The sequence below is a fragment of the Pelodiscus sinensis genome, chromosome 19 (genome assembly GCF_052426305.1).
Source record: "Pelodiscus sinensis isolate ZL-2025 chromosome 19, ASM5242630v1, whole genome shotgun sequence".
In the NCBI taxonomy this organism is placed as follows: domain Eukaryota; kingdom Metazoa; phylum Chordata; order Testudines; family Trionychidae; genus Pelodiscus; species Pelodiscus sinensis.
Genome location: NC_143070.1, coordinates 21754984 through 21781336, shown reverse-complemented (window position 1 = coordinate 21781336; position 26353 = coordinate 21754984). Strand labels below are relative to the sequence as shown.

General features: G+C 51.1%; 1 protein-coding gene across 1 annotated transcript in view; it reads right to left on the bottom strand.

Annotated features, from left to right (window-relative positions):
• LOC102449714 (uncharacterized) overlaps positions 1-26242 on the bottom strand; it is a 54907-nt gene extending 28665 nt beyond the window's left edge. Inside the window, exons 1-6 of the mRNA XM_089771521.1 lie at positions 26140-26242; positions 23198-23284; positions 16519-16606; positions 16211-16337; positions 14127-14240; positions 12099-13337 (exon numbers count right to left, since the gene is read on the bottom strand). Of these exons, the coding sequence (XP_089627647.1) occupies positions 12099-13337; positions 14127-14240; positions 16211-16337; positions 16519-16606; positions 23198-23284; positions 26140-26222 (1738 nt within the window). The 5' untranslated portion in view covers positions 26223-26242. The remainder of the gene's footprint in view (positions 1-12098; positions 13338-14126; positions 14241-16210; positions 16338-16518; positions 16607-23197; positions 23285-26139) is intronic.
• Positions 26243-26353: the final 111 nt, after the last annotated feature.

Genomic DNA, 26353 nt, shown 5'->3' with positions numbered 1-26353 from the left:
TATACCCCATGCTACAGAGGAAGGCAAAAAACCTCCAGGGACTCTGCCAATCTACCCTGGAGGAAAATTCCTTCCCGACCCCAAATATGGTGATCAGCTAAATCCTGAGCATGTGGGCAAGACTCATCAGCCAGACACCCAGAAAGTTCTCTATAATAACTCCTAACATCCCTCCATTGACCTATTTCCCATTGATAATGAATGGTCAATTAGTTACCAAGATCATGTTATCTCATCAAACCATCCCCTTCATAAACCCATCTAGTTTAATCTTGAAGCCAGATAGATCTTTTGCCCCCACTACTTCCCTTGGAAAGCTGTTCCAGAACTTCACTCCTCTAATGGTTAGAAACCTTCATCTAATCTCAAGTCTAAACTTCCTAGTAGCCAGCTTATATCCATTTGTTCTTGTGTCCACATTGGTAACTCCTCTCCCCCCCTGGTATTTATCCCTCTAATATATTTAAAGAGTGCAATCATGTCCCCCCTCAGTCTTCTTTTGGTTAAGGTAAACAAGCCATGCTCCTTGAGTCTCCTTTCATAAGACAGGTTTTCCATTCCTCGGATCATCCTAGTGGCCCTTCTTTGTACCTGTTCCAGTTTGAATTCATCCTTCTTAAACATGGGAGACCAGAACTGCACACAGTATTCCAAATGGGGTCTCACCAATACCTTGTATAATGGCACTAACACCTCCTTATCTCTACTGGAAATACCTCGCCTAATACATCCCAAGACCGTATTAGCCTTTTTCACGGCCATGTCACAATGGCGGCTCATAGTCATCCTATAATCAACTCCAAGGTCCTTCTCCTCCTCCGTTACTTCCAACTGATGTGTCCCCAGCTTATAACTAAAATTCTTGTTATTAATCCCTAAATGCATAACCTTACACTTCTCTCTATTAAATTTCATCCAATTGGAGCTAACACTCCAATTTACAAGATCATCCAGATCTTCCTGTATGATATCCCGATCCTTTTCTGAATTGGCAATAGCTCCCAACTTTGTGTCATCCGCAATTTTTATCAGGACACTTCCACTTTTGGTGCCAAGGTCAGCGATAAAAAGATTAAATAAAATTGGAACCAAAACTGATCCCTGAGGAACTCCACTAGTAACCTTCCGCCAACCTGACAGTTCACCTTTCAATATAACCCACTTTAGTCTCCCCTTTAACCAGCTGCTTATCCACCTCTCAACTTTCATATTAATCCCTATCTTTTCCAATTTAACCAATAATTCCTCATGTGGTACTGTATCAAATGCCTTACTAAAGTCAAGGTAGATTAGATCCACTGCATTTCCTTTATCTAAAAAATCTGTTACTTTCTCAAAAAAGGATATCAAGTTGGTTTGGCATGATCTACCTTTTGTAAAACCATGTTGTAATTTGTCCCAATTGCCATTAGCCTCAATGTCTCTAACTTTCTCCTTCAAAATTTTTTCCAAGATCTTGCATACTACAGATGTCAAACTAACAGGCCTATAGTTACCCGGGGTCGCTTTTTTTCCCTTTCTTAAAAATAGGAACTATATTAGCAATTCTCCAGTCAAATGGTACAACCCCTGAGTTTAGAGATTTATTAAAAATTTTTGCTAATGGACTTGCAAGTTCATGTGCCAGTTCCTTTAATATTCTTGAATGAAGATTATCTGGGTCCCAGACGCTGTTAAAAAATCTTTGCTTTTTAAATGTAGTAAGCTGGTCCCACCCTCATTGCTGCCTCTCATAAAGCTCCCTCCCACATACTGAGCCCCTCAATATTGTTCCCACCCCCGAGTATAGGAGCTCCACAAAATCTACAATCCCAGGGTTCCCAGAAGATTTAGTCTGGCTCTGGGGGGAAGCCCTTGCAAAAGTCAAGACAACAGCCATTTGCACCACGTGATAAAACTGAATCACAAAGAGCAAGTCATTATATCACCAATATGATCTCTAAAGCAAACTGAGCTGGACCTTACTGGGTTAAATATGCTCAGCATCACACCTCACTGTGCCCTATACGTACAAACATTCCATAAGGGGTGGACAGCATGGCTAGAATTATGGTATTATGACAAACCTATAAAGAAAAAGAACTCCAAGGAGTGTATTGGAAACCATTTTGTATGGAACTGCAGTAGGAGTTGGAATACTAGATGCCGCTTACATAGAGATATTGGCAAACAAGCACAGCTGAAATACAAGAGTTGGGAAAGCCTGTCAGTGCAGTGCATCCTTATCAAAATTAGATATGGGACAACAATTATTTTCTAGAATATTGCCAGTATGTCAACCACAGGGGGAAAAGGATGTGTTACTATTAGCAGGAACTATGGGATCGATATAAGAAAACGCATCCCTAGCATTGGCCTGTACAAAGGCCCAGGAAATAAACCAGCAACTGATCATTCAAATAATCTGGGAAGGTATGCAAGGAAATTTGCCTTTGGAAATAAGAAAACTGTTGTTGGAAAATGTTACAGAGGGGGAGACACAATTAATGGCATGGTGGAAATTGGTAAAACAAAGGTAACTGGACCCTAAACAAAGATCAAATGGTTCTACAAGCATATGTAGTAACTGTATGCCCCTGCACAGGGGTGGAGAACCTCTTCAGGGCTGGAGGCTGCTGATCCACACACACAAATCAGTCAGGGCTGCACAAAAGCGAGAAGCAAAAAACCAAACAACAACAAAACCCAACCTCACTGACATGGGCCCTGAGAAGGAGAAAGTCACTCCTCACATTCCTCTCGCACACCAAAGCCTACATGGGTCCAGACTAATACACTGTGTACTTCAGTTCTGTGGTGGATCAGCAGGGGAGCTTGAGCTCTACTGTGGGCTCCCCAATGCTTGAGGGGGGGCATGACCTTGGGTGCCACATCCAACCTCCAGGCTTCAGACTCCCCACACTTGCCTAGCCTAACTATTAATATCTATCCAGTGGTATCTATGGGAATATAGCTAGCAAAAAAAATCATTATGTATTCCACTGATTGGCATTCCCAGGCACATAAAGAAAACCCAACATTGGAAAACCACTGACACGTTTCAGTGTGCAGCCCATGAAAATTTGGGATATGTGCATGAGGATCAAAATTTACAAGAAAGAGATGAATGTTCCTACCTAAAGGAAAAGGAACCCAAAGATGGATGTTTGAAACATCAGGTCCATACAGATGGGGGAGAGGAAGGCCCATGGTCCATCAAGTAAAGCACGTGCCAGCCAGCTGGGGGGAAGGATGGGGCCGATTTTCCACCCTTTCCCAGAAGTGAAGCCCAGGGCAGGGTCTTGCTGTTAGTGGAGTGGGGCAGAAATCAGCCCATGAGAGCATTCTTACTGGGAGGACCATGAGTGAGGGAGCATTCACACCCTTGTGGTCCACATTTACAAAAAAAAGCACCCCCAGAAATTCCTGCAGATGGCTCCATCCTATACAGTAATTCCTCATTTAACACTATAGGACTACGTCTAGACTACATCCCTTTTTCGTAAAAGGGATGTAAATTAGATGCATTGCAATTGCTAATGAAGCGGGGATTTAAATCTCCCCTGCTTCATTAGCATAAAAATGGCTGCCACGTTTTTCGGCATAGAGCTTTGCCCGAAAAAAGCGCCAGTCTAGATGCGGATCTTGCGGAAAATAAAGACTTATCTTGGATAAGGGATCTTTCGGAAAAGGCTTTATTTTCCACAAGATCCACGTCTAGACTGGCGCTTTTTTCCGGCAAAGCTCCGTGCCGAAAAAAAGCAGCAGCCATTTTTATGCTAATGAAGTGGGGGAGATTTAAATCCCCGCTTCATTAGCAATTGCGATACGTCTAATTTACATCCCTTTTATGAAAAAGGGATGTAGTCTAGACTAGTGGTCCCCAACCATTTGAGGTCGCCGGGCGCCAGGGGGCGTGGCCGTTTGCCCGCTGGGTGCCAGAGGGCAGGGCCCCCCCTTGCGCGCCTGGGGAACGGGGGCCCCCTCCATAGCTGCATGCCCGGGAGCGGCCCCCCCCCCCATAGGCGCGTGGCCGGGCCCGCCCTCCCCCCCAAACACCGCGCACCCGGGGCCGGCGCTCTTCCCCCAAGCGCCGCGTGCCCGGGGCCAGCACACCCTGCAAGCGCCGAGCACCCGGGGCCGGCGCTAGCGCTCTCCCCAAGCACCGCGCACCCGGGGCTGGCACTCTCCCCCCATGCGCCGCGCGCCCGGGGCCGGTGCACCCTGCAAGCGCCACGCACCCGGGGCCTGCGCTCCCCCTATGCGCCGCGTGCCCAGAGCGCGGGCGGCCAATCTGCGGCGCCCCCGGGGCCGGCACTCACCATGTGCCATGCGCCCAGGGCTGGCTCCGGCACCGCACATGTACCACATGCCCGGGGCCAGGCCAGCCCTAAGCACTTGGCGGGCGCACACAAATGCACCGTGTTGGGGACCACTGGTCTAGGCGTAGCCTAGATGTGTTTCTGAAAGTATTCATGTTAAGTGAAAACATGTTATGCGAGGGGTTGTGTTTGTGCATGTGGCTCCAGCTTGCACTTGTTAGCAGATGGGACCGGAACATAAGGTTGGGGGAGAAAGGGGACTGGGAAGGTGTTTGGCTCTGGGGAAGGGGAGGGGAGGACAGTGGAGTGGGCTTGTAGTCGGCGGCTGGGTTTCCCCAGCTGGCCGGTTGCGGGCAGCTGAGTGGGGCTTCCTCTGCCTCCATAAAAAGCGGTGGAGGTTTGCCGCTCGCCGCACCATTCCCTGCTGAATCCCTCTGGCCGGACGCAAGGCATCTGGCCAGAGGGGGTCGCTGGGGAACAGTGTTGTGAGCGGCAAACCTCTGCCGCTTTGCAGGGAGGCAGGGGAAGCCTTGCACAGCTGCTGGCCACCGGCCAGCGCTAAGGGAAATCGTGTTATTGCGGGGACGGTGTTGTGTTGTTTGACAAATGTTCCCCCAAAAAAATCGTGCTATCGCAAAAAACGTGTTAAGCAGGTATGTGTTAAGTGAGGAATTACTGTATCCTGCACTCCTCCCCTACTCCACATCAGAACCCTCTCATAAACCCATCTCCGTACCCATTGCTGGAGCTTGCAACCCCCTCTGCATCCCACTGCCCTGCTCCAGGTCCAGGGCTGGCCTTACCACAAAGCCAACTGAGGCAGCCGCTTCAGATGCCAGACTGGGGGTGGGGAGGGCGCCACTAGGACCTAGGGTGTAGAAAATTGTGTCTGCTGCTGGTGCATATGTAGAGCATATGGTGCATATGCTGCTGGTGCATATGTAGAGCAGTACCATGAGAGGAGTAGAACAGAAAGAAGGCAGAATTGAGACCTTCCAAAGTTTTGGCCCAAGTTCAGGTGTATGGGGGTCATCAATTGGTAAATTTTACCCTGAACCAAGATCAAATGGTTCTACAAGCATATGTAGTAACTGTATACCCCTGCACAGGGGTGGAGAACTTTTTCGGGGCTGGAGGCTGCAAATTAGTCAGGGCTGTAGGAAAGCAAGAAGCAAAAAACCAAACAAAACCCAACCTCTCTGACATGGCCCAAGGAGAAAGTCACTCCTCACTAGGGCAGGGGGCTGGACTCGATGACCTTCTGAGGTCTCTTCCAGCTCTATGGTTCTATGATTTGGGCCAAAACTTTAGTCCTCAGGTGCCAAAATGTTGTGGGCCAGCGCTGTTCAGGTAACAGCCTCCTTCATCCCCATTCCCTCGCCCAGAGCTCCCCTCTGCACCCGCCTCCCTCCCAGCTCCATCCCCCAACCCCCTGCACCAGGCTCCCTTTCTGAACCAACCCCTGCGCCCCACTGACACCTGGGCAGAGCCGGGTCTGACCCGCAGCCCCCGCCCGTAGGAACGACCCCGCCCCCTCGCGTCAACAGGCTGGTGTCGGCGTCACGTGATTTCTGCCCCCCCCCAAGCCCAACCCAAGGCAAAACCTTCCCCCGTAGGAATTGGTCTGCCGGCCCCGGCCCCCAATCGCCCCTCGGATCTAACACGACACCTGCCCCCCCCCCCAGCTGTACCCCGTCCCAGGCGCCGCCCCGCCTCACCTCGGCTCCCACGATCCTTCCTGCCCCTCCCCCCGCGCTTCTCAGAAGCAGCCGCGCGGCGAGTAACGGAACAAACGATTCCCTCCGAATTCGCGGCGGATGTGCGGAGCCGCGGCGGGGATTAGCGCCGCCCTCTGCCCGCGCAGTACGGCTCCGCTACGGGCCAATCGCAGTGGTGTGGGCGGGGCAGAAGTGACGGGGGGGGGGGGGTAACACTGAAAACACGGCCGGGGGCGGAACAGGCCGGGGCTCAGAGACTCTACTCCCGCATCAGCGCCCAGGGCTTAGCTCGTACCGGGAGTTACCCGGCCGCGCCCGAGCCCCGCGGCGTTGGGCTCCCCGGGACGTGCCTGCTGCTGCTTCGCGGAGCTGGACACCGGCCCGACCCCAAATAAACCCGCGCTCTGTGCTGGGCCGGGTCTTGCAGCAACAGCGAGCCCGCGCGGGGAGCGGGCGGAGCGAGCGCCTGTTCCCTGCCCCCGCCGCGCACAGAGCGGGCCGAGTGACACTGACCGGCCCAGCCCCTGCAGCAGCCTCCCGGCAGCCCGGAACACCAGCACCCCGGGGCAGGAGGCAGCGACTCCCCGAACCGGGCAGGGCTGGAGCCGCCTTCTCTTCGCCCGCACCCCGGGGCGGGGCTGCCGCCTCCGTGAGGCCCAGCCGGACCGAGCCCGGGGCACCAGCGCGCAGAGCCGCGCGTGCGGGGCCAGCGGCACCCAACGTACTAGCCCCTGCGCGCAGCGTGAGGGCAGAGGCCTCGGCCGCAGCTACTGCGCATGCTCCGCTCGGGAGGCGCCTATGCACACGCTTTGAAAACAGCCGCTGGAGCCAAGTGCGGAGACCAAACTGACCGCGCGAGGACAGAGGGGGGAGGTTCCATCTGCGGTGTTCGCAAACCGGCCTGTAGGGGAGATGCGGGTGTTTCTCTGGTGGTGGGGGCCTCTCAGGGTCCGTCCCAGGGTTGGGATCTGACGGGCACAACCTGGCCAGGGCGGCGCTCACCTGCTAGCGGGGCTGGACGCAGGGAAATGTTTTAGCTGCAGCCCCTGCAACACTACCATGGCCAGGCCTGGCGCTAGGGCGTATGCACAGGAGGGGAAAATCTAAAATCTCATGACAGACAGACAAGATTGTGTAAAAAAGAATGGGGCTGTGTCTACATTGGCAGAATTTTGCCCAAAAACTTGCTTCCTGTCTACATTGGCCACGAGTTCTTGCGCAAGAACACTGACGTTCTAATGTCTAAAATCAGGGCTTCTTGCGAAAGAACTATGATGCTCCCGCTCAGGAATAAGCCCTCTTGCGCAACTGTTCTTGCGCAAGAGGCCAGTGTAGACAGGCAACATGAATTTCTTGCGCAAGAAAGCCCTATGGTTAAAATGGCCATCGGAGCTTTCTTGCGCAAGACAGTGTCTACACTGGCACAGAAGCTCTTGCGCAAAAGCACATGCCAGTGTAGATGCTCTCTTGTGCAAATACTTTAATGCAAGAACTCTTGCATTAGAGTATTTGTGCAAGATCATGCCAGTGTAGAAGTAGCCTGGTTGTAAATGGTCATAAGTTGGGGATCACCTTGTAAATCAGCTGCTTTGCACACTGCTGCCCCAGGATTGGTGCGGCTGGGTGGGCCCCCACAGAGGTGGTGGCAGTGTGTGAGCAGAAGCCCTGCCCTGGGGTGCAGGGGGAGAGACAGAGCCTCCAGCCCCGCCCCCAGCAGTGCCCAGTGTGGGGAGTTGCTGCTTCCTGCCCCTGCCCCGCTCCCCAAGGGCTGCCCCAGGTACCACAGGCTGTTCTAGGCCCTGCCTGGCCCAGCCTGTCCTAGGCGTGCAGCTGCGAGAGCTAAGGGGTTACCCCACCGTCCACCACCTCACTACAGGCTTTGGCTTCTGCTCTGGGTGCAGGTGAAGATGCTGCTCTACTGCTGTGTGCACTGAGGGCAGAGGGATGTGGGGACAGCAGGGGGGTGAAGGAGGATGGGAGGGGGTAGGAGTTGCAGTGTGGGGAGTATTGGGCACTGCCGGGGGATCAGGGTGTGATGGGGGATCATGGGGAATGAGGCTGGAAGCCAGAGCTAGGCTGTGGGAAGAGCTGCCCAGGCAGCCTGGGCTGATGGGGAGCCCCAAACTCTCTATCTGCCCTGAGCAGCCCCCAGCCTGTTCCTTCCCCCTTATCCCACCGGACTGGCAGAGGGTTTTGAGAGCCCAATCACCAATCTGAAATACAAACAAAACACATGGAGCTGCCCAGCTCCCCCTCCTGGCCCTGCTGCAGGGTTTGAAACTGTCTCTTCAGCCCCTGCACTCCATGGGGCTCCAGGCAGCTTGGCCAGGCACCAGCGGAACATCTGTGCCTAGGGCTCTGGGCTCCCAGGGCTGCTCTTCTGGGGTGGGACTGTTAGGGACAGAAGCATCCATGAGCAGAGGTTTGGTGCTTCTCTCCAGGCAGTGGGGCTGAGCAGCTAAGGCCTGGGGTATCTGTGCTGGAGACCCTGGGTACAGGTCCAGTCCCCATTGCCCCCTTGTGCAACTTCCCTTCATTTAGGAGTAAAACAGGTTGGAAATGCGACCAGAGTGACTCTTGTGCACCTGGAAAGAAAAGAACTCCCCCCCCCCCCCCAGACTGTCATGTGTGTAGAAGAAAAGCCCCTCGTCTCTCCTGCAGCCAGCCTCAAGGTCTCTGATGACAGGGTGTTGCCGGTGCTCCCTGGCTCTGATCAGCTTTTTGGCCTGGCTGTTCCAGCAAACGGCTCCACTGACAGAACTGGACAAACGCACATTCTCATGTCTCTGTTTAGCTCACTCCCAAGTCAAGGGAGCTCTGCTCATTTGCTGCTTGAGCCCAGCACCTGGCTTTATTCACATCAGCCCCTGTGCTGGGGGGGAGCATCACTGGGATTTTACAGGGACATCAACATCCTCCTGCCTTATTGCACTTGCAGTGGGTCTGTGCACCTCAGAAGTCACCTGCTACCGACAGACCCAACCAAGAAAGCCACAGAATGCCCTTGGCCAATACCTACAGCCCCCAGCTAGACCTTCTCCAGCACATCAGCAAGGCTCTGCAACCGGTCCTAGGTGATTTTAGGACCAGAGCCCTAGTGGGACATTTTTCACCAAAGTCTCCAGGACTGAATTGTTTCCTTTGAGGCCCTTTCCAGGAAGGGAAATGCCCCATTTCTGGCATAGGCCTGGCACAGTGTGAGCTCAGGAAAGTCAAACTAACCTTGTTCCACTGCCCAGAAGCAGCCATGGCTGCAGCAAGCCCCTTGGAAAGTCTCCAGGAGGAAGCGACCTGTCCCCTCTCCCTGGAGTATTTCATGGACCTGGTGATCACAGACTGTGGGCACAATTTCTGCTGGGCCTGCATCAACCAGTTCTGGGAGGGACCCAGCCCAGCCCAGCCCAGCCATCCCTTACCCGCAGTGCAGAGAAACTGTGTAGCAGAGAAACTTCCAGCCCAATAGGCAGCTGGCAAATATGGTAGAACTAGTCAAGCGGCTGAGTTTGCAGGCACCAAAAGGAGCATGAGGGGATAGGGTGTGCGGAAAGTACCAGGAGGCTCTCAAGCTGTTCTGTAATGAGGATCAAACTTCAATCTGTGTGATTTGCCATCTATCCCAGGCTCACCACACAGGGTGGTGCCCATAAGGAAGCGGCCCAGGAGTACTACACAGGGAATTGCTACTACGTTGAATCTACTGTCTATTTGGGAGAGTTTGTCTGCCTGTGTCTGTGTGTTTGCCTGTTCGTTCAAGCACTTCTCCTAAACCGTGAGAGCTGCAACGACCATGGAGAGGCACCTCACCTGGCCCCAAGCTGCTGCAGTGACAGAGGGCTGGGACAGTGCTCGCTTTCCAGGGCACCCTGCCTGCTGACCCCCTCCTCCCCAGCCCCACCGCAGGCCAATGACTGAAATGAAGCCCGGACATTCTCATTTTATTCTCCAAACTATAAAAATTGAATTAAGGACCCCAGCAATGTCAGGTAAAACTTCTAGTAATGAAATCAGTGCTCTGGCAACAGAGGCAAAATCTCAACTCTTTAAAACTTCCAGCTGTGAGAAACTTTCCTCAGAGATGCTGAGTCCTGTTGGAACCCAGCTTGGTTTAAAAGCTCTTTTTTTCACACTGGAGGCTGTGTTGTTCTCAGAGAAGCTTGGCTCAGAAGCGCTGCCACTGACTTCTTTGAGCCAGTTGCCCTCAGCTTGGAAAAGGGTAAGTTCCAGGATCTAGTGGAAACCATTTCATATATAGCTAGAAGCCATTCTGTATAACAAAAGCCATTTCAGTTTCCTGAGTCTGCACGTATACTAGAGGGAGTGAACTGGCCTTCACCGAGATGGGGAGAGGCCAGAAGGATGCACTGTTGGAATGTGTTAATGAACTATTTTAAGCTGAAGCCCTTACTCCCCTATTGCAAGAAACCCCTATTGCCCTTCCACACTGCCTTCTTGAGCAAGAGCTCTTGCGCAAGAGGGCTTATTCCTCATGGGTAGAGGAATAACTCTTGTTCAAGAAGCCCTCTGTTCCGATGCCTTACTGTAAATTTACTCGCACAAGAACATGCGCGCAATGTAGACGTTCCGCAAGTTTTTGTGCAAGAACGGTCATTCTTGTGCAAGAAGCCTGCAGTGTAGACATAACCCAAAGGAAATGGTGGCATAATGTATAGAAATGTTACTCAATGTTGATTTTAAATAAAAGAGGAACATGAAAGTTCTTGCCCTACAAGGACTTTTATCAGTTCTTGTTTCTATATATGTAAAAAGGTAGAGAAAATCTGGCCTGAGGCCTTGAACCTCAGTTCTCCCTACCCTCCCCCCTACGGGGCTGGAGTGCCAGGGGAATGAGGTGTCTCAGTTGGGGGCCACCTCAGTGAGGGTTGGAGGTTTCTGGAGGGGTTGTTTTTTGCTTCTCACTTGTGTGGTCCTCAACTGATTTTTCTGTGGGTCAGTGGCCCTCATGCAAAAAAGGTTCCTTGTCCCTACCATAAATAAGGACAATGCTGAAATCTTTTGTGTTGGTCATATTTTACTTTATTTAAAAAATGAAGCCTGGCCAACAAGCCCCTAGTTGGGGCCCAGCCCCCATCTGGCTGCAGCATAATAACACTCCTGTACTCCCCCACACCCTAACCCTGAACCCCCTGCCCTGAGCCCCTCTTACACCCACATCCCCAAACTTCTGCACCCCCACATCTCCAGTCTCCTGCCATAACACTCCTGCACAACACACACCCCAAATCTGTGCCCCTCATATATCCCCCCTGCCCTCAGCCCCTCAAACACCGCAACCCAGACCCCTGCACCTCACATCCCCAGCCCCCATCATCAAATTGGCATAAGACATTCTGAATACATGCACAAAGCTGGATTTGACCAGTTATGATGTAAATGTCAAAGAAATGTGTGAAAAGATGCAGTAGAAGTCCCATTAAATAGAGTCCGTGAGTGCAATGTTTCCTTTGTACTATTATTAATCACCATGTCAATTATCTATAATTATCTATGATATTAAGTTGTATATTTTCAGTCATGCAAATGGGCATTTTTATGCAGCTCTTTATAAATCACTTGTTCTGAATTTTGATGTAGTTTGGCTCTTTGCAGTTTGAAAAGATTGTTGACCCCCACTCTAATAGAAGTGTTTTACACACCAGGCCCTATACAGGAATTTCTGGGGGGGGGTGCTTTTTTTGTAAATGTGGACTGCAAGTGTGTGACTGCACCCCCCCCCCCCTCACAGGCACACCCATGGTCCTCAAAGTAAATGGGGAAATCAGCTCCAGCCTTCCCCCAGTCCCCCAGAACATGGAGGAGGAAGGCTCAGGCAGCATGCCTCTCTGGCTTTCCCCTGGCTGGCTGGCGCATACTTATTTGAGCGATTGTAAGGGGGTGCTTTTGCACCCTTCTCCCCCTCCTTGCATACGGATCAGAGGTTTCTCTGGGGGATTTGCTGATGCGAGACTTGTGTGGATTCTCTGATGTCTAGTAAAGTGTGAAGTGCACCCAAAGCTTTTACCACACTCATTGCATTGATACAAGTCTCTGTCTCTCTCTCTCTTGTGGATAATAAAGTGTTAAGTTGGACTGAAGCTTTCCTCACAATCCAAGCACTTATATGGTTTCTCTTTTATGTGAGTACTTTCATGTCCAATGAGGGCAGTTTGCCAAATGAAATCTTTCCCACATTTACAGCATTTATACGGCCTCTTTCCTGTATGGATTCTTTCATGTCTCATGAGGACTGTTCGACTAGTGAAACATTTCCCACACTCGTGGCATTTATATGGTTTCTCTCCTGTGTGAATTCTCTCATGAACAGTAAGGACTGATCGGTGGGCAAAACCTTTCCCACATTCATGGCATTTATATGGTTTCTCTCCTGTATGGGTTCTCTCATGGACCGTAAGGACTGATCTGTGGGTGAAACCATTCCCACACTCACCACATTTATATGGTCTCTCCCCTGTGTGGGATCTTTCATGGACAGTAAGGGCTGATTGGTGAGTAAAACCTTTCCCACATTCATGGCATCTATATGGTCTCTCTCCTGTGTGCATTCTCTGATGGATAATAAGGTGAGAGTTTTGACTGAAGCTTTCCTCACATTCGGAGCACTTGTATGGTTTTTCCCCTGTGTGGGTTCTCTCATGTCTAATGAGCTCTGAATGCCAAGTGAAACCTTTTGCACACACATGACATTTATATGGTCTCTCTCCTGTGTGGATTCTCTCATGTGTAATAAGATTTGACCGCTGACTGAAGCTCTTCCCACATTCCAAACATCTATATGGCTTCTCTCCACTGTGGGTTTGCTGATGTCTAGCCAGGTGTGCTCTCGAAAAGAAGCTTTTCCCACACTCAAAGCATTTATGGGATTTTTCTCCTCTGTGGACAATCTCAGGTTCCATATGGGATGACAGTACAAGCAAGCTTTTTCCACACTCCAGGCACTTGCAGAGTCTCTTTCCTGGGTGCCCTCTCTGGGGCAGAATAAGGCCTGACTTCTCACTAAATATTTTTCCACAGTCTGAGCATTCACAAGGTTTCTTTCCATTGGGATTTGACTTCTGGGCTGGTGTTTCCTTGGGTTCCTTGGATCCTTCCCCTCCTTGACTGGATTCCTCTGCTTTCCTGCTTGGATTGTTCTCCAGCTGCCTCTCTGCCCTGTATTCATTTCCCCAGGCTTCCCCCTGTTCTACACACTGGGAAAAATCCCCTTCAGCTCCCTCCAAAGATGTTCCCTGTGATTCTACGGTGCCAGGACCTTCCTGCCGTTGATTCTCCTCCTTGTTTTCCCTCACTGTCCTAGCACCTGCTGGGAGAGAGAGAATCCATGCAGGAGTCACTGTCTGTGCTGGGGTGAAAAGACCCACAGGGAAATTCCAACAACAGAAAGCACAAAACAATAAGGCTACGTCTACACTGGCAGCTTCTTGCGCACAAACTCTTTTGCGGAAGAGTTCTTGTGCAAAAACTCTTCCACAAGAGAGCATCTACACTGGCATGTGCTTTTTCGCAAAAGATGTGCTTTTGTGCAAGAGCATCCATGCCAGTGTAGACACTCTCTTGAGCAAGAAAGCTCTTATGGCCATTTTAAACATAGGGGCTTCTTGCACAAGAAATTCATGTTGCCTGTCTACACTGCCCTCTTCTGGAAGAGCTCTTGTGCAAGAGGGCTTCTTCCTGAGAGGGAGTGTCAGAGTTCTCAAGCAAGAAGCCCTGATTTTCTACAGTACATCAGTTTACTTGCACAAGAATGCACTGCCAGTGTAGACAGGCGGCATGTTTTTGCGCAAGAGCGGCCATTTTCGTGCAAGAACGCACCAGTGTAGACACAATAATAGTTTGAGAGACTAAGACATTGGATTCTACCTGTACATCCCAACCAAACACTTCCAGGGAAGGAAACAAAGAGAATAAACTCCTGACAGCTAAAAGGATGTCTAGGGAGCTATGACAGGTATTTGCCAGGATGATACCTGCAGCCCTTCCTGGGGGACATGGGGTGGAAGCAAGGGCTCTTGCTCACTGCTCATTTTGGGGACTCCCAGCTTTTTCCTGCACTTGCTGGATGGTTTCTAAGTCAGTTTCCCTGACTTCTCACCTGTGCAAGTGCCTCTCAGGAACTCCATTTCTTTGGAGGGCTGGAGATCTGGGACCCACGGTTCTTCCCCTCGTTCCAGCTGGGTGATCAGGTCAGGTTTGGGAATGGAGAATCCTGCACAGGGGTGAGATCAGGCAAGGTGAAGGCACATGGAATCTGAGCAGAGTGTGTGTCACAAGAAACATTCCCTGAGCACAATCTGATCCTACATGGGACTGGGGTAACTCAAGAGATCTTGAGAGCAGGAGATTTCAGAGGCAGAACAGGGTGGGGGATGTGACAAAGTCAGGATTGTATTCCCTAAGTTATGTGATTTCTATTGTCCTCTAGTAACTCCGTGTGTGTGTGCCTCAATTTCCCTGAGCACTGCACCACTATCTAGATGGGGATGGGAATTTCAGAGTGATTGAGGGAAGATGCTCAGGACAGCACATTCACAATAGCCCAGGCTCATTGTCATCTGAAGCTAGGAGCGGTGTATGCCCAGGGTACACCTTTTGCCCGGGAAGCTGGACAAAGGCTTGAGACAGGGCTGGCTGCAGCCAAGGACGAGTTGTGGAGGGTGAAAGTGAGTCTTCTTGGCCTGGGGACAGAGATGGGGAGGGGGTTGGCTCAGGGCCCCCTTGTCTCTAAGATGGATTGTGGAAACTGCTCCTGGTCCGTGTACTAACAAGTCTGTTCTATACTGTATCCCTGTGAACTCATAAACCTTCTGTTCTACCTGCCGGATGAAAGTCACATCTGTGGATGTGGGAGCAGGGCTCAGTGACTCCCAACACCTTAATGACAGAGGGTGTTGTCACCCTCACTAGGAGTTTTAATCATCCGTGGGCTCTGGGGGACTTGCTGACACACAGCTCTGGGATTAAATTCCTTCCTATTTCCAAGTATGCACAAACTAGAGCAGTGGTCTCCAACCTTTTTACACCCAAGATCACTTTTTAAGACTCAGAACAGGCGAAGATCTACCGCCCTGCCCCTTCCTTGAAGACTCGCCCCCTCTATTCTCCTGTCCATCACTTGCTATCCCCAGCCCTTATACACTCTGTTAAACAGTTTATTTTTAAATTATGCAATATATAAAATTAAAATCACATGTTTATAGGTATGAAATAAATGGTCTGTTTTTAATTCACGCTATTTAAATATCAAATGAAGCATTTACAATTATACATTTTGTCCTCTGCTATTTTGTAAATCTAAAATCAAGTATTGATAATTATATATTTTTTCTTCCAATAACAAAGTTTCAGTGTGACACCTGTGACTGAACAGTATCTGCCAGTGTCTTGAAGTCTGGGTTGTAGTCTGAGATTGCTAGTCATATACAGTCCATCAGATGGGCATCTGTGATCCTGCGCTCAGCCTGGGAAGCTTGCTCCAGCACAGCTGGAGCTAGATGCAGCCTCCCTGAGCTGAGCACAGGGCAGCCAGGCTGGAGGGAAGAGAAGTGGCTGCCTGGCCAGCTGGCTATGGTGCTCAGCCAGGGTGCACCAAGCTCCACGTGGGCAGGTGCAGAGGAGAAGCCGCCGATCAGCTGGAGCATGGGGCAGCCTCTTTCAGCTGAAAGCCACAGTCAGCTGGCTGGGATGTTTCAGCCCTCCAGATCTCCCAGCTCCCACCATTCCTCGCAGCTATTCACCTGTTGTTGTTGCTCGGTGAGTAGCTGCTCCTCAAATGAGGAAATCTAATGTAAATGTACTGCGCAGGCACGCAGTTCAGAGAGGGCTCAAGAGCTACTCTTAGAGGCCCTGAGATCTACCAGTAGATCATGATCTACTGGTTGGTGACCACGGAACTAGAGCCTTCCCTATGGACAGAGCCAGTCCCAAGGAGGCAGATGAATGGTGTGTGTTTGAGAAATAATGTAGGCAGGACAGTTCCCTGCTTCTGGTCTCTGAAAGCTGGGGAGATGAGGATGAATTAGCATGTCCCTTAGGCATCTGACTCCCCTGTTCCCCTGAAGGGGACATGGGGATGAAAGTGTCTCTCACAGGAGGGCTGTGGTCCCCTCTAACTGCGCTGAGCATATGCAGAAATGCTGGCCCCAGGGCTTTGCTAGCTGCAGGCACAGGAATCCTTACCCAGCGAGGCCACAGTCTCATAGTTCTCCTGCATGACGTCCCTGTAGAGGGCTCTCTGATTGGGACCCAGCAGCGCCCCCTGCCCTGCGGTGAAATACACAGCCACCTCCTCGAAGGTCACGGGCACCTGAAACAACAGAGGCCCCCTACTCAGCACCTGCCGCCCCAGCCCCAGCCCCACTAGTCACAATGGAGGACTGAGGAGCAGAATCCCACCCCAAACCTGCCCAGAGAGACCTCACCATGTGTATTTCTTGCCCCTCCCTCTCTACAATAATCCCCCTGCAACTCCCCACAAAATCCCCTACCTGAGCTGGCTCCACCACAGCCATTTCCCTGCCCTGCCTCCTGCAAGACAGGACGATCTGGAGCGAAGTGGGGATGTGAGTCTTCACCCTGTCAGGGCAAGAGGAGTGACTAGGGAGGTTTCCAAAGTGGGTTGGGTTCATTTCACACCCCCAGTTCCCCAAAGCTCTCTCCCTGGAGACAGACGCTCTAGGCTCCGCCATGCTAGGAACCCCTCAGTTGTGTGGTTACAACACAGACATGGCCCCTCCCACCAACGCTGAGCCTACCAGGCACTTTTACACCCTCCCTGGGACAGAGACTCTGAGATAGATGCTAGAAAAGAGCAGAAGTTCCAAGCCTGCCACTGTGGGGGATTCCCCCAAATTGTCCCTGAGGCCAGTCCCCCCTCCTCTGGTCACATGGGGGCTGGGAGGGGTAGGAACTGGCTTTTCCTTCCCTGCATCCTGCTCTCAGGACAGTCAATCTGCCCAGGGTGATGCAGTGAATGAGCCTGGACAGGTTGAGGGCTGGAAATCTCTCCCTAATTCCTGCACTTGCTGCCCCTTCTGGTCTCCCCTGTCCCTCTCCTGCCCTCTCCCCTCTGCTGGGAGCACTGGTGTCTGCCCGGTACCCATGGGCATTTCCTCTCCAGTGAGAACCTGGCTGTGTCACTGAGGTAGCAGCTCTGGGACCCGCAGACATACAGAGACCCCTCCCCTCCTGTCTGGCACAAACAGGCTGGAAGAGGCTGGTTTGGCTGAGTCACTTTCCTGCCCCTCCTAGCCTTTTTCCACCAGATCTCTCCCCATCACCTGGAACTGATGCCAACAGAGCTTGGGGCTCCCCCAAGGGGTGAGTAATAGGCACCGGGGAACGTCCCCACCCGGGATGGGCACAGAGGGGCTGCAGTGAATGTCTCCCTGCTACAGACCTGCTGCTTAGCCTGGGCTCCCAGATCATGGTGTCAGAGGAAGCAGCCTACGACCCAGGAAACTCAGCCAGCTCTAGGGCTCTGTACCCTGAGCAGAGATAGACACCAGCCTCCTCTGCCTGCACAGTAACCAGGGACCCCTCCCCACATGCCTGAGCTGCTCCTGGGGTGCCCCACAGCTGCTAGGGACAGCTCATCAGATATGGATTCCATTTGACCAGCTGAACTTGCCAGAACTGAACCAGGCCCAGGAAAGTACGATTTTTAACTGACCTGGAATCAGACTTGAACCATCATTTTTCTCTGAGGGTATGTCTACACTAGCCACCCTAGTTCGAACTAAGGTGGCTAATGTAGTCATTCAAACTTGCAAATGAAACCCGGGATTAAAATATCTCAGGCTTTATTTGCATGTTCCCAGGTGCCGCCATTTTTAAATGCCTGGCAGTTTGAACTACCTGCCCGCAGCTACACGCGGCACGGACTAGGTAGTTCGAACTAAAGCCCCTAATTTGGACTACTATTACTCCTCCTGCAATGAGGAGTAATGGTAGTCCAAATTAGGGGCCTTGGTTCGAACTACCTAGCCCATGCCGTGTGTAGCCGCAGGCAGGGAGTCTGAACTACTGGGCATTTAAAAATTCCTTGAAAGTAGGAATAAGAGATCCTCCGGAATAGGACTTTATTCCGGAGGATCGCGCCAGTCTGGGTGCTCTTTTCCGGCTTTTCCCCAAGCCGGAAAAAAAGCGGCAGCCATGTTTATTTAAATCCCGCAGGGGATATTTAAATCCCCCACGGATTTCCCTATTCCAAAGTTCGAAATTAGCATGCCTATTCCGAAGAAGGGGCCAGTGTAGACGTAGCGTTTGTGAATCTGAATTGAACTGGGGAAAATGGCCACTAGATACAATGTCTGATAATGTTAAACAAAAGTGACTGCAATATTGTAAAACAGAGAACACAGAGGCATGAGAGTGCTCCAACAGCACAAGGGGCAGCCCACTGGTGCACAGCGGGAGATGGGAGAGAAATAGCAGAAGGCTCCCTGGCTCCAGAAGTTTACAATAACTCCTGAATTCTAAGGCAAACGGAACCATTCCAACTCTTTCCCCCTTCTCCACTCAGGCCCTGCAAATGCTGAGATTGTTATAACACAGAGGTTAAATTGGGAGCCCTGTGTTAGGGAACAGTGCAGGGAGGGGCTACCCATGGATATTTGCCTTGTAAATTCTGACTCCATGAGCATGGCTGGGCAAGACACGGCCCAGGGGCTGGATCCAGCCCTCCTCACACTTTGATCCGGCCCACGGACAGCATTTGGCCACTTTTTATGTACATCGTGCTGCCACTGCCACCGAATTTCCAGGCAGTGGCTCAAGCAGCAGCATCTTATTTCCATGGTGCACGGCTCCCAGTCACATTGCCACCCCAGCAAGGCCAGAGCCATGAGCCCTTCAAATAGCCACAGCAACCCCATGTGGCTGCCAGGCAAAACCATGGCAGCAGGGACAGGAGCCACAGGCCCTTTTCTTTGTTTCTAATTCTATACCTCCAGCCCCAGACAATGCCAGGGGAAGGCCAGATACGGACCAACAACCATGGCACAGGGCTAGTCCTCTGCCCCCATCTCCCGTATTCATGCCCCACCCCTGGGCAGCTGGGAGCCAGCCCTGTTCTGGAGGGGAGTGAGAAACCATCGCTGCTCCCAGGCAGCCAAATCTCTGCAGCCTCTGCCTGTGCCTCTGCCCCCTCAGCCCTGTGCCACAGCCAGACCTCAGGAGTGTGTCCCCAGGCCTTCTGCCAGCATGGAGGGAGCAGGTTGCAGCCTCTGGCCCCGGCTCCAACTTTCTAGCATTGCGAGCCACAGACCCAGGCAGGGGCAAGTGACCAGGGCTGGTTTTAAGCCGATTCAGCCGATTTGGGCCCCGCGCCCCTGCACCCGGAAGTTGGCTGCCTCTCCTCCGGCCTTACCTGCGCATGCTGCCGGCTGCTCCTGCTGTGCGTGCCATTCGCAGGTGGGCGGGGAGACGCCCAGCCATGACATGACGTCACACCCAGGATTTTAAAACTGAAAAGTGTCACCACGATGACGCGGTGCATGCGGTTCGCACAGAGGCCCCGCAGCAGGCGCGGGAGCGGGAGCGGTGGCAGGGGCTCTGATGGGGTGGAATAGGAAGGGGCTTGTACAGAGGGGAGGGGGGAGAGAGGAAGAGGCTTGTGCGGAGGGGGAGGGAGAAGAAAGGGGAAGGCACCAAGAGGCAGATGGAGGTGAGACACATTCCAGGGGGCCAAGTGCAGACAATGAGGGAAAGGGCAGGAGGGGAGATGTCAGTGGGAGGGGGGGGACAGGGTGATGCTGGGAGAGGAGAGGAGAGGGGAAGGGCATTGGGGAATAGAGGGGAAGGTGCTGGGAGAAGGCTTGAAAAAAGGGGTGGGCATGAGAAAGGTGGGGATGGAGCAAGTTGTGTGAGGGCACAGAGGGGCAAGAAGAGGAAGTAAGAAGAGGAGACATGGTAGCAGAGAGAAAAGGTAAAGGTTTATAAAATATTTATTAATAACATGGTATGCTGCCCACGGTCAGTTTGTTTGCACCCCGTGGTGCAGTTTGGTTTCTGTGGGGATCAACATGTGGCCGGCGAGTGGGAGCCAAAACAAAAGTAGTCAGTATAATAATCTTCTGTTGATATGTGTTTTAGTAGTTAAATTCTTGGACTGTCATTGCTCATGAAAAGTGTTGTCACAAGTAGAAATCGGGTAAATATTGCATTTTATTAATATCAGCAGAACTGACTTCAATGGGGCCTGTGTGTTGTGTAGTCTTGCCTTAATCTTTGTATTCATGCCTATCAGTGTGAGAGAAGCTATTTGTATATATTTGCTTGCATATGCAACCACACTTAAGTTGAGGCCCTCAGCATGTTCTGTAAATATCAGTGTGGCCCCTAGGGCTTCCAAAGTTGAGTTGCCCTAGCTCATCCCTGACAGGTGTCTGGTCTAACCTAGTCTTAAATATCTGCAATTTAAGCCCATTGCTTCTCATCCTAACCTCAGAGGCCAAGCAGAACAATTTTTCTTCCTCCTCCTTATGATACTTTAAAGCTGCTCTCATGTCCCTTTTCAGTCTTCTCTTTTCTAAGGTAAACAAGGCCAATTTCTTCAGCCTTCCCTCATATCTCATGTTTTCTAGACCTTTCATCATTTATGTTGATCTTCTCTGGACGTTCTCCAGTTTCTCCACATTTTCTGAAATGTGATGCCCAGAACTCGACATGATACTCCAGCTGGGGCCTAATGTACATGGCTCATTCCCTGCCTAGGGGACATGAGACTGAGTGGGTTAATTTCCAATCTTCCTATTTATTCTTTTCCTAAGTTAGGAGGGCACAGTAGTTCTGATGGGGGTTGGAGAGGGGACGGAAGCCAGATCCAAGATCAATGAGCCCTGGGAAGTGGGCCCACTGAAAGGAGACTGGACCTGTGGATGCCTTGGGGGTCTGCAACAAGGGCCTGCTTTGGGAAGCTCCCTCTTTGGAGGTGAGTGTGGCAGCATTGAGACACCACTCAAAAGCAGGCGCCACAGACACTAACTGCAGATTCATGGGACGGCTCTCACAGATCTTGCACATGCATTAAGATGATAGATCTGCAGGAAGGGGGGCAGTGGCGTAGTGAGGGGGACGGATGGGTCAGTTGCCCTTGGGAGAAAAATATAAAATTTAGTTTAAAATAGATGTCACGTGTTTTTAAAAGGAATACCATATCTCCTGCCTTGTGTCTATTTTTGTCTCTTTAAGCCCCCAGTTAAAATTTTCAAAAGCACTTGAATGACTAAAGTCATTTTTGAAAATTGGACTTGGAAATCTAAGCTCAGATTTTCAAAGGTAATTAAGCTCCTAAAGAGACAGTTTCCAATTCGAATCTTCAAAGATATCTAACTGATCTTTACACACCTTTGAAAATCTGGTCGTAAGTGTCCTAGTCAGTTCTGAACGTGAGATGTAGGAGCCCAGTCCTAATTCCTTCAGGCTTTTTTTTTAAATTTGAACATTTATCTACACTAATTCCCCTCCTTTCTCTTTCACTATCCAATAAATGCATGGATCAAAATTATAGGTGCTTTGTGAATATGCTGACTTGAGAGTAGAAAGATTTCCTATTGTCATGTATTTCCTGGTAACCCATCTCAAATCTGAAAAACTAGGTTTGTACCTGTTCATAAGCTGTTGAATTCAGTTCACCATTTACAGTACAGGCAGTCCCCGAGTTACGCGGATCCGACTTATGTCGGATCCGCAGTTACGAACAGGGCCCGTCTCCCTGGTCTCCAGCAGACCAGGAAGAGGAAGCAAAGCGGCGGAGCACGCAGGCAGCGGACAGCCCAGACGCGTCTGGGCTGTCCGCTGCCCGCATGCTCCTTGGCTTTGCTCTGCTTTGCTCCCCGTCTCCCTGGTCTGCAGACCAGGGAGATGCTCCTTGGCTTTGCTCTGCTTTGCTCCCCGTCTCCCTGGTCTGCAGACCAGGGAGACGGGGAGCAAAGCAGAGCAAAGCCGCGGAGCACGCGGGCAGCGGACAGCCCAGATGCGTGTGGGCTGTCCGCTGCCTGCGTGTTCCGCGGCTTTGCTCCCTGTCCCCCTGGTCTGCAGACCAGGGAGACGGGGAGCAAAGCAGAGCAAAGCCGCGGAGCCCGAGGGCAGCAGGACAGCCACGGCGCGTCTGGGCTGTCCCGCTGCCCCCGTGCTCCGCGGCTTTGCTCCGGACGCCTGTGGTACAGCAGCTGGGGCGCTGCCAGTTGGTCCCGTAGCGCCGCTCTGGGCGCTACGGAACCAACCCGGCAGCACCCCAGCTGCTCTGCCCCAGGCGTCCTGATTCAGCCACTGCTGAAACTGACCAGTGGCTGACTACAGGAAGTCCCTGCCCCGGGCTTCCTGGAATCAGCCGCTGATCAGTTTCAGCAGCAGCTGACTTGGGGATGCCTGGGGTTCTTAAGTTGAATCTGTATGTAAGTCAGAACTGGCGTCCAGATTCTGCCGCTGTTGAAACTGATCAGTTTCAGCAGCGGCTGAATCGGGACGCCAGTTCCGACTTACATACAGATTCAACTTAAGAACAAACCTACAGTCCCTATCTTGTACGTAACCTGGGGACTGCCTGTATCTCATTAGGATGTTTACTGGAAAAGATATTGTTTGCTTGTTTTTATTTATACTGTGGGCAAAGCATGGGCTCACAAGAATTCCTCCACTGTTTTACCATGAGTTTCAAAACATTTGGTGTTTTTCTAAAGGCCTGGAATCAATTGATTATGTAGGAATCTCAGCTTTCATTTAAAAAAAAAAGTTCTCTATACTTCTGGGCCTTACAGCTAAGGAGGAAAGCTTTAAAACATGAACTCTAAATACTCAAGAAACAAAAGGCCAATAAAAATCCAACATGTTTTATTTTTAAAAAAATCTTATGATTTGTAGACCATTCTCATAACTTTGTATAGGCGTTCCTTGTGATTCTGGGGTTGGCAATACTGCTCTTTGATTGGTGAATTTAGAGCGGTCTCTCCCTTCAGTTTCCCTTTACACCCTCCTTTTTTGTCACAGGTCATCAGAGAATCATAGAGTCAATGGAGAGTAGGGTGAGTCCGTGTCTATGTTAATGACTGGTCAGGGTGACTAACTATTATCAGCCAGTGGTCTGAGTGAGCTATCTACTGCCATCTGTTAATAAACTGTAGGAAAAGGCTTCACAAGCAGACCTTATTTATATAGACAACTTACTTTGCCACAGAGATCAGTAGACACTCTTGCTGTCTCAAGATGATCAATTTTGGCTCTTTTTGGTTGAAATTCACGTAAGAATTGGAGCTGGGAGAATGAAATGTTGTTATCCATATTGTAGGATTAAAAGGTAAAAGACCTGAACTTAACATGACCTGGCTTAGGGTCTACCATAACTTGAACACTAAGCAGAGGATAGTGAGTAACATCTAACTGAAAGTCACAGAAGATGGAAACAAGTTTTATTTCTGGTGGTGTAGAGTCTATTTGGGAGTCCTCAATTATATCTGACATTTTACATCCAGGCTGCATCTAGACTGGAAAGTTTTTCTGCAAAAGCAGTTGCTTTTGTGGAAAAACTTGCCAGCTGCCTACACTGGCAACTTGAATTTCCGCAAGGACACTGACGATCTCATGTAAGATTGTCAGTGTTCTTGCGGAAATACTATGCTGCTCCCGTTCGGGAAAAAGCCCTCTTGCGCAAATGCTTTTGCGCAAGTGGGCCAGTGTAGACGGTATTGTTTTGCGCAAAAAAGCCCCAATCACAAAAATGGCGATCGGGGCTTTCTTGCGCAAAACCGCGTCTAGATTGGCACAGACACTTTTCCGCTAAAAGTGCTTTTGCGGAAAAGCATCCATGTCAATCTAGATGCTCTTTTCAGCGAATGCTTTTAACGGAAAAACTTTTCCATTAAAAGCATTTGCGTAAAATCATTCCAGTCTAGATGTAGCCCCAGTGTTTAAAGGCAGAGCTGACTAGAATCAATTGAAAGTCTTGTCTCAGTGATCACTTGAGCAAAAATCATTGATAAAATCTTGTGTAGACCTTAGACTCAACATGCAGGCAACGTGTTGAAGGGCAGTGCAAAGGAGGCAATGGTGGTGAGGTACCATATGACCTAGTGAAATCATTGGTGCTGAAATCACTAAGGACTCGAATTTTACCACAGAACTGACACTTTCTTAAAAAAAGACTCCATTTTTGCTATTTAAAAAGTAAAACAATGCAACACTCTCTGGTAACTTTTTAAAAATCAAGCTTTAAACTTTATTGAAAAAACTGGATAGTTTGCAATTGAAAATATTTGACCTACACTTAAGGCAAGTGATTTAATTTTGTGTAAAATTTTGCAAAATAAAGGATGGCATTTTTTTTAAATGTTCAATTATATAGATATACATTTTGATCAGATCTACTTGATGTGATATTTGTGTGTGGTTGTGGTTTGTTGTGGGTTTTTTTGGCTCAACAAAAAAATCCTGGGTAGAAGAGGGATGGGGGGCCCTGCCAAAACAGTTCGAATTGGGCCCCGCACTTCCTAAAGCCCACCCACGTGGGAGCCACAGGCAGGGCTGGGCAGGGCTGTCCGAGGGCCCTGTATAACATGATTCTTCCACCCCAGCCCCCAAGCCAGACTCAGGGGAAGCATTTTTCTCACCTGCTGGATGTCAGGGCCTCAGCCCGCAGCTTCCCCGTTCAGCCCAGCCCAGGTCCCTCTGGGGCACGCCCTTGCCCTGCCTGCTCCAGGATGGATATAGAAAGCTGCTACCTATGAAACTGAGCTACTTAGGAAGAATTTTGGCGCACTGAGCATGCACAGTCACAGAGCATGCTCAACAGCTCTGTTGAAACCACTGCCCTTTGCCCTGCCCACTCTATGTATATGTTTTTGCTGACTTCATATTAAAAGGGTTTAAAAATGGAGAAAAGGAGCTAACCAGAGGCAGAGGTGACAAATGACTGGGTATGGGGGTGAAGCAGCTGCTGGGGGTGAAGCTTGATGCTGCCTCTTCCCATGTGGCTGGAGCATGGGCTGCAGGCAGCATATCTTGTCCTGTGGCAGGGGGCAGGAGATGCTGAGCTTTGTGGCTTGGATCCTGTGCTGCCTGTTCAAAATCTTCATCACTGCTTTAGATAATAGCTTTGACATTGGGGTGAGATGGGGGGAGGAGCACACATGTTAGCAACCCCTCAAATGTGTGGGCAGAAGCAGAGTGATGCAGCCAGGGAACCAAAGAGAGCAGAGGCTGCATTGCTGCACTTCCCCCAATCCTGCTGGTATGTAAGGGCAGGCGGGTGGGGGGGGAGAGGAGATGAGGCAGGGCAAGGGCAGATCAGGAAAGGGGTGGAATAAGTGCAGGGGTTACACCAGCCCTTGCCCAGCACTCTGGGTCCCCCTACGCCAGTCACCTCTGCTTGGAGAGTCCACTTATAAAGGCTGTGAATGAGAACACGTTGAGAGGGGTTTGCAAGTGCTTTGGACCATAACCTAAATAGGAATCAACAGTGTAAAACTCTGGGGGGGAAGCAATCCTGTGTTTTGTTTACAACACAAGAAGAACTCTGTGCTGAGTAATCCTCAAGTAATCCTCCCTGAGAGAGGAGCCGGAAACATGACAATAATCCCTGGGCCTATAGCAATTTGCTAGATCTGGTGCTGGTGTTTGAAAGTAGCAGTTGCTTACACTGCAGACTGGAGCTGCCCCCTGTAGGGCCATGCTACTTCTGGCAGCAGTTTCCTATAGAAGCATTTTCTTACCATCGAACAAGCAAGAAAACGCTACTGGGAGCGCCACATCCCCTGGGGCTGGGGGAGGAGGGGATGTGAAGGAGCGGGGGGGGGGGGGGCTGTGGGATTCAAAGGCCGAGGGAGGACAGCAGAGGGAACGGGTCACCGGCTTCGCCCCCCGCTACAAGCCCCGCCCCGGTCAGTTTTACCCTGGGTAGCAGCTCGTCGGGGTCACGTGATCTCTGCCCCCCTCCCCCCCGCGGTGTGTGAGACAAGGAGCCGCGCAGCCAGTGATTTGGGTCCCAGGGCAAAACCTCCTGCCGCTGCCCCGCAGCGATTTATTTGCCCCGCCCCCAGCCCCGCCCAAACTCCCCCGTGTCCAGCCCCCTCCCCACTGCATCCTCCCGCTCCCCAGGCGCCTCCCCGCATCACCTCGGTTCCTCCGATCCCTCGTGCCCGGAAACAGAAACAGCGGCACGGCGAGTAACTGCACTAACGAATCCCTCGGGGCGCATGCGCAGTGACGGCGGCAGAGGCTGCCTCCTTCTGCGCGCGCGGAGCCAAGGTCCAAACACGTCGGGGTGGGCGGGACCGCAACAGGAGGGGTGAGACTGACTGAAGGGGGGGGGGGGGAGACGGAGGAACT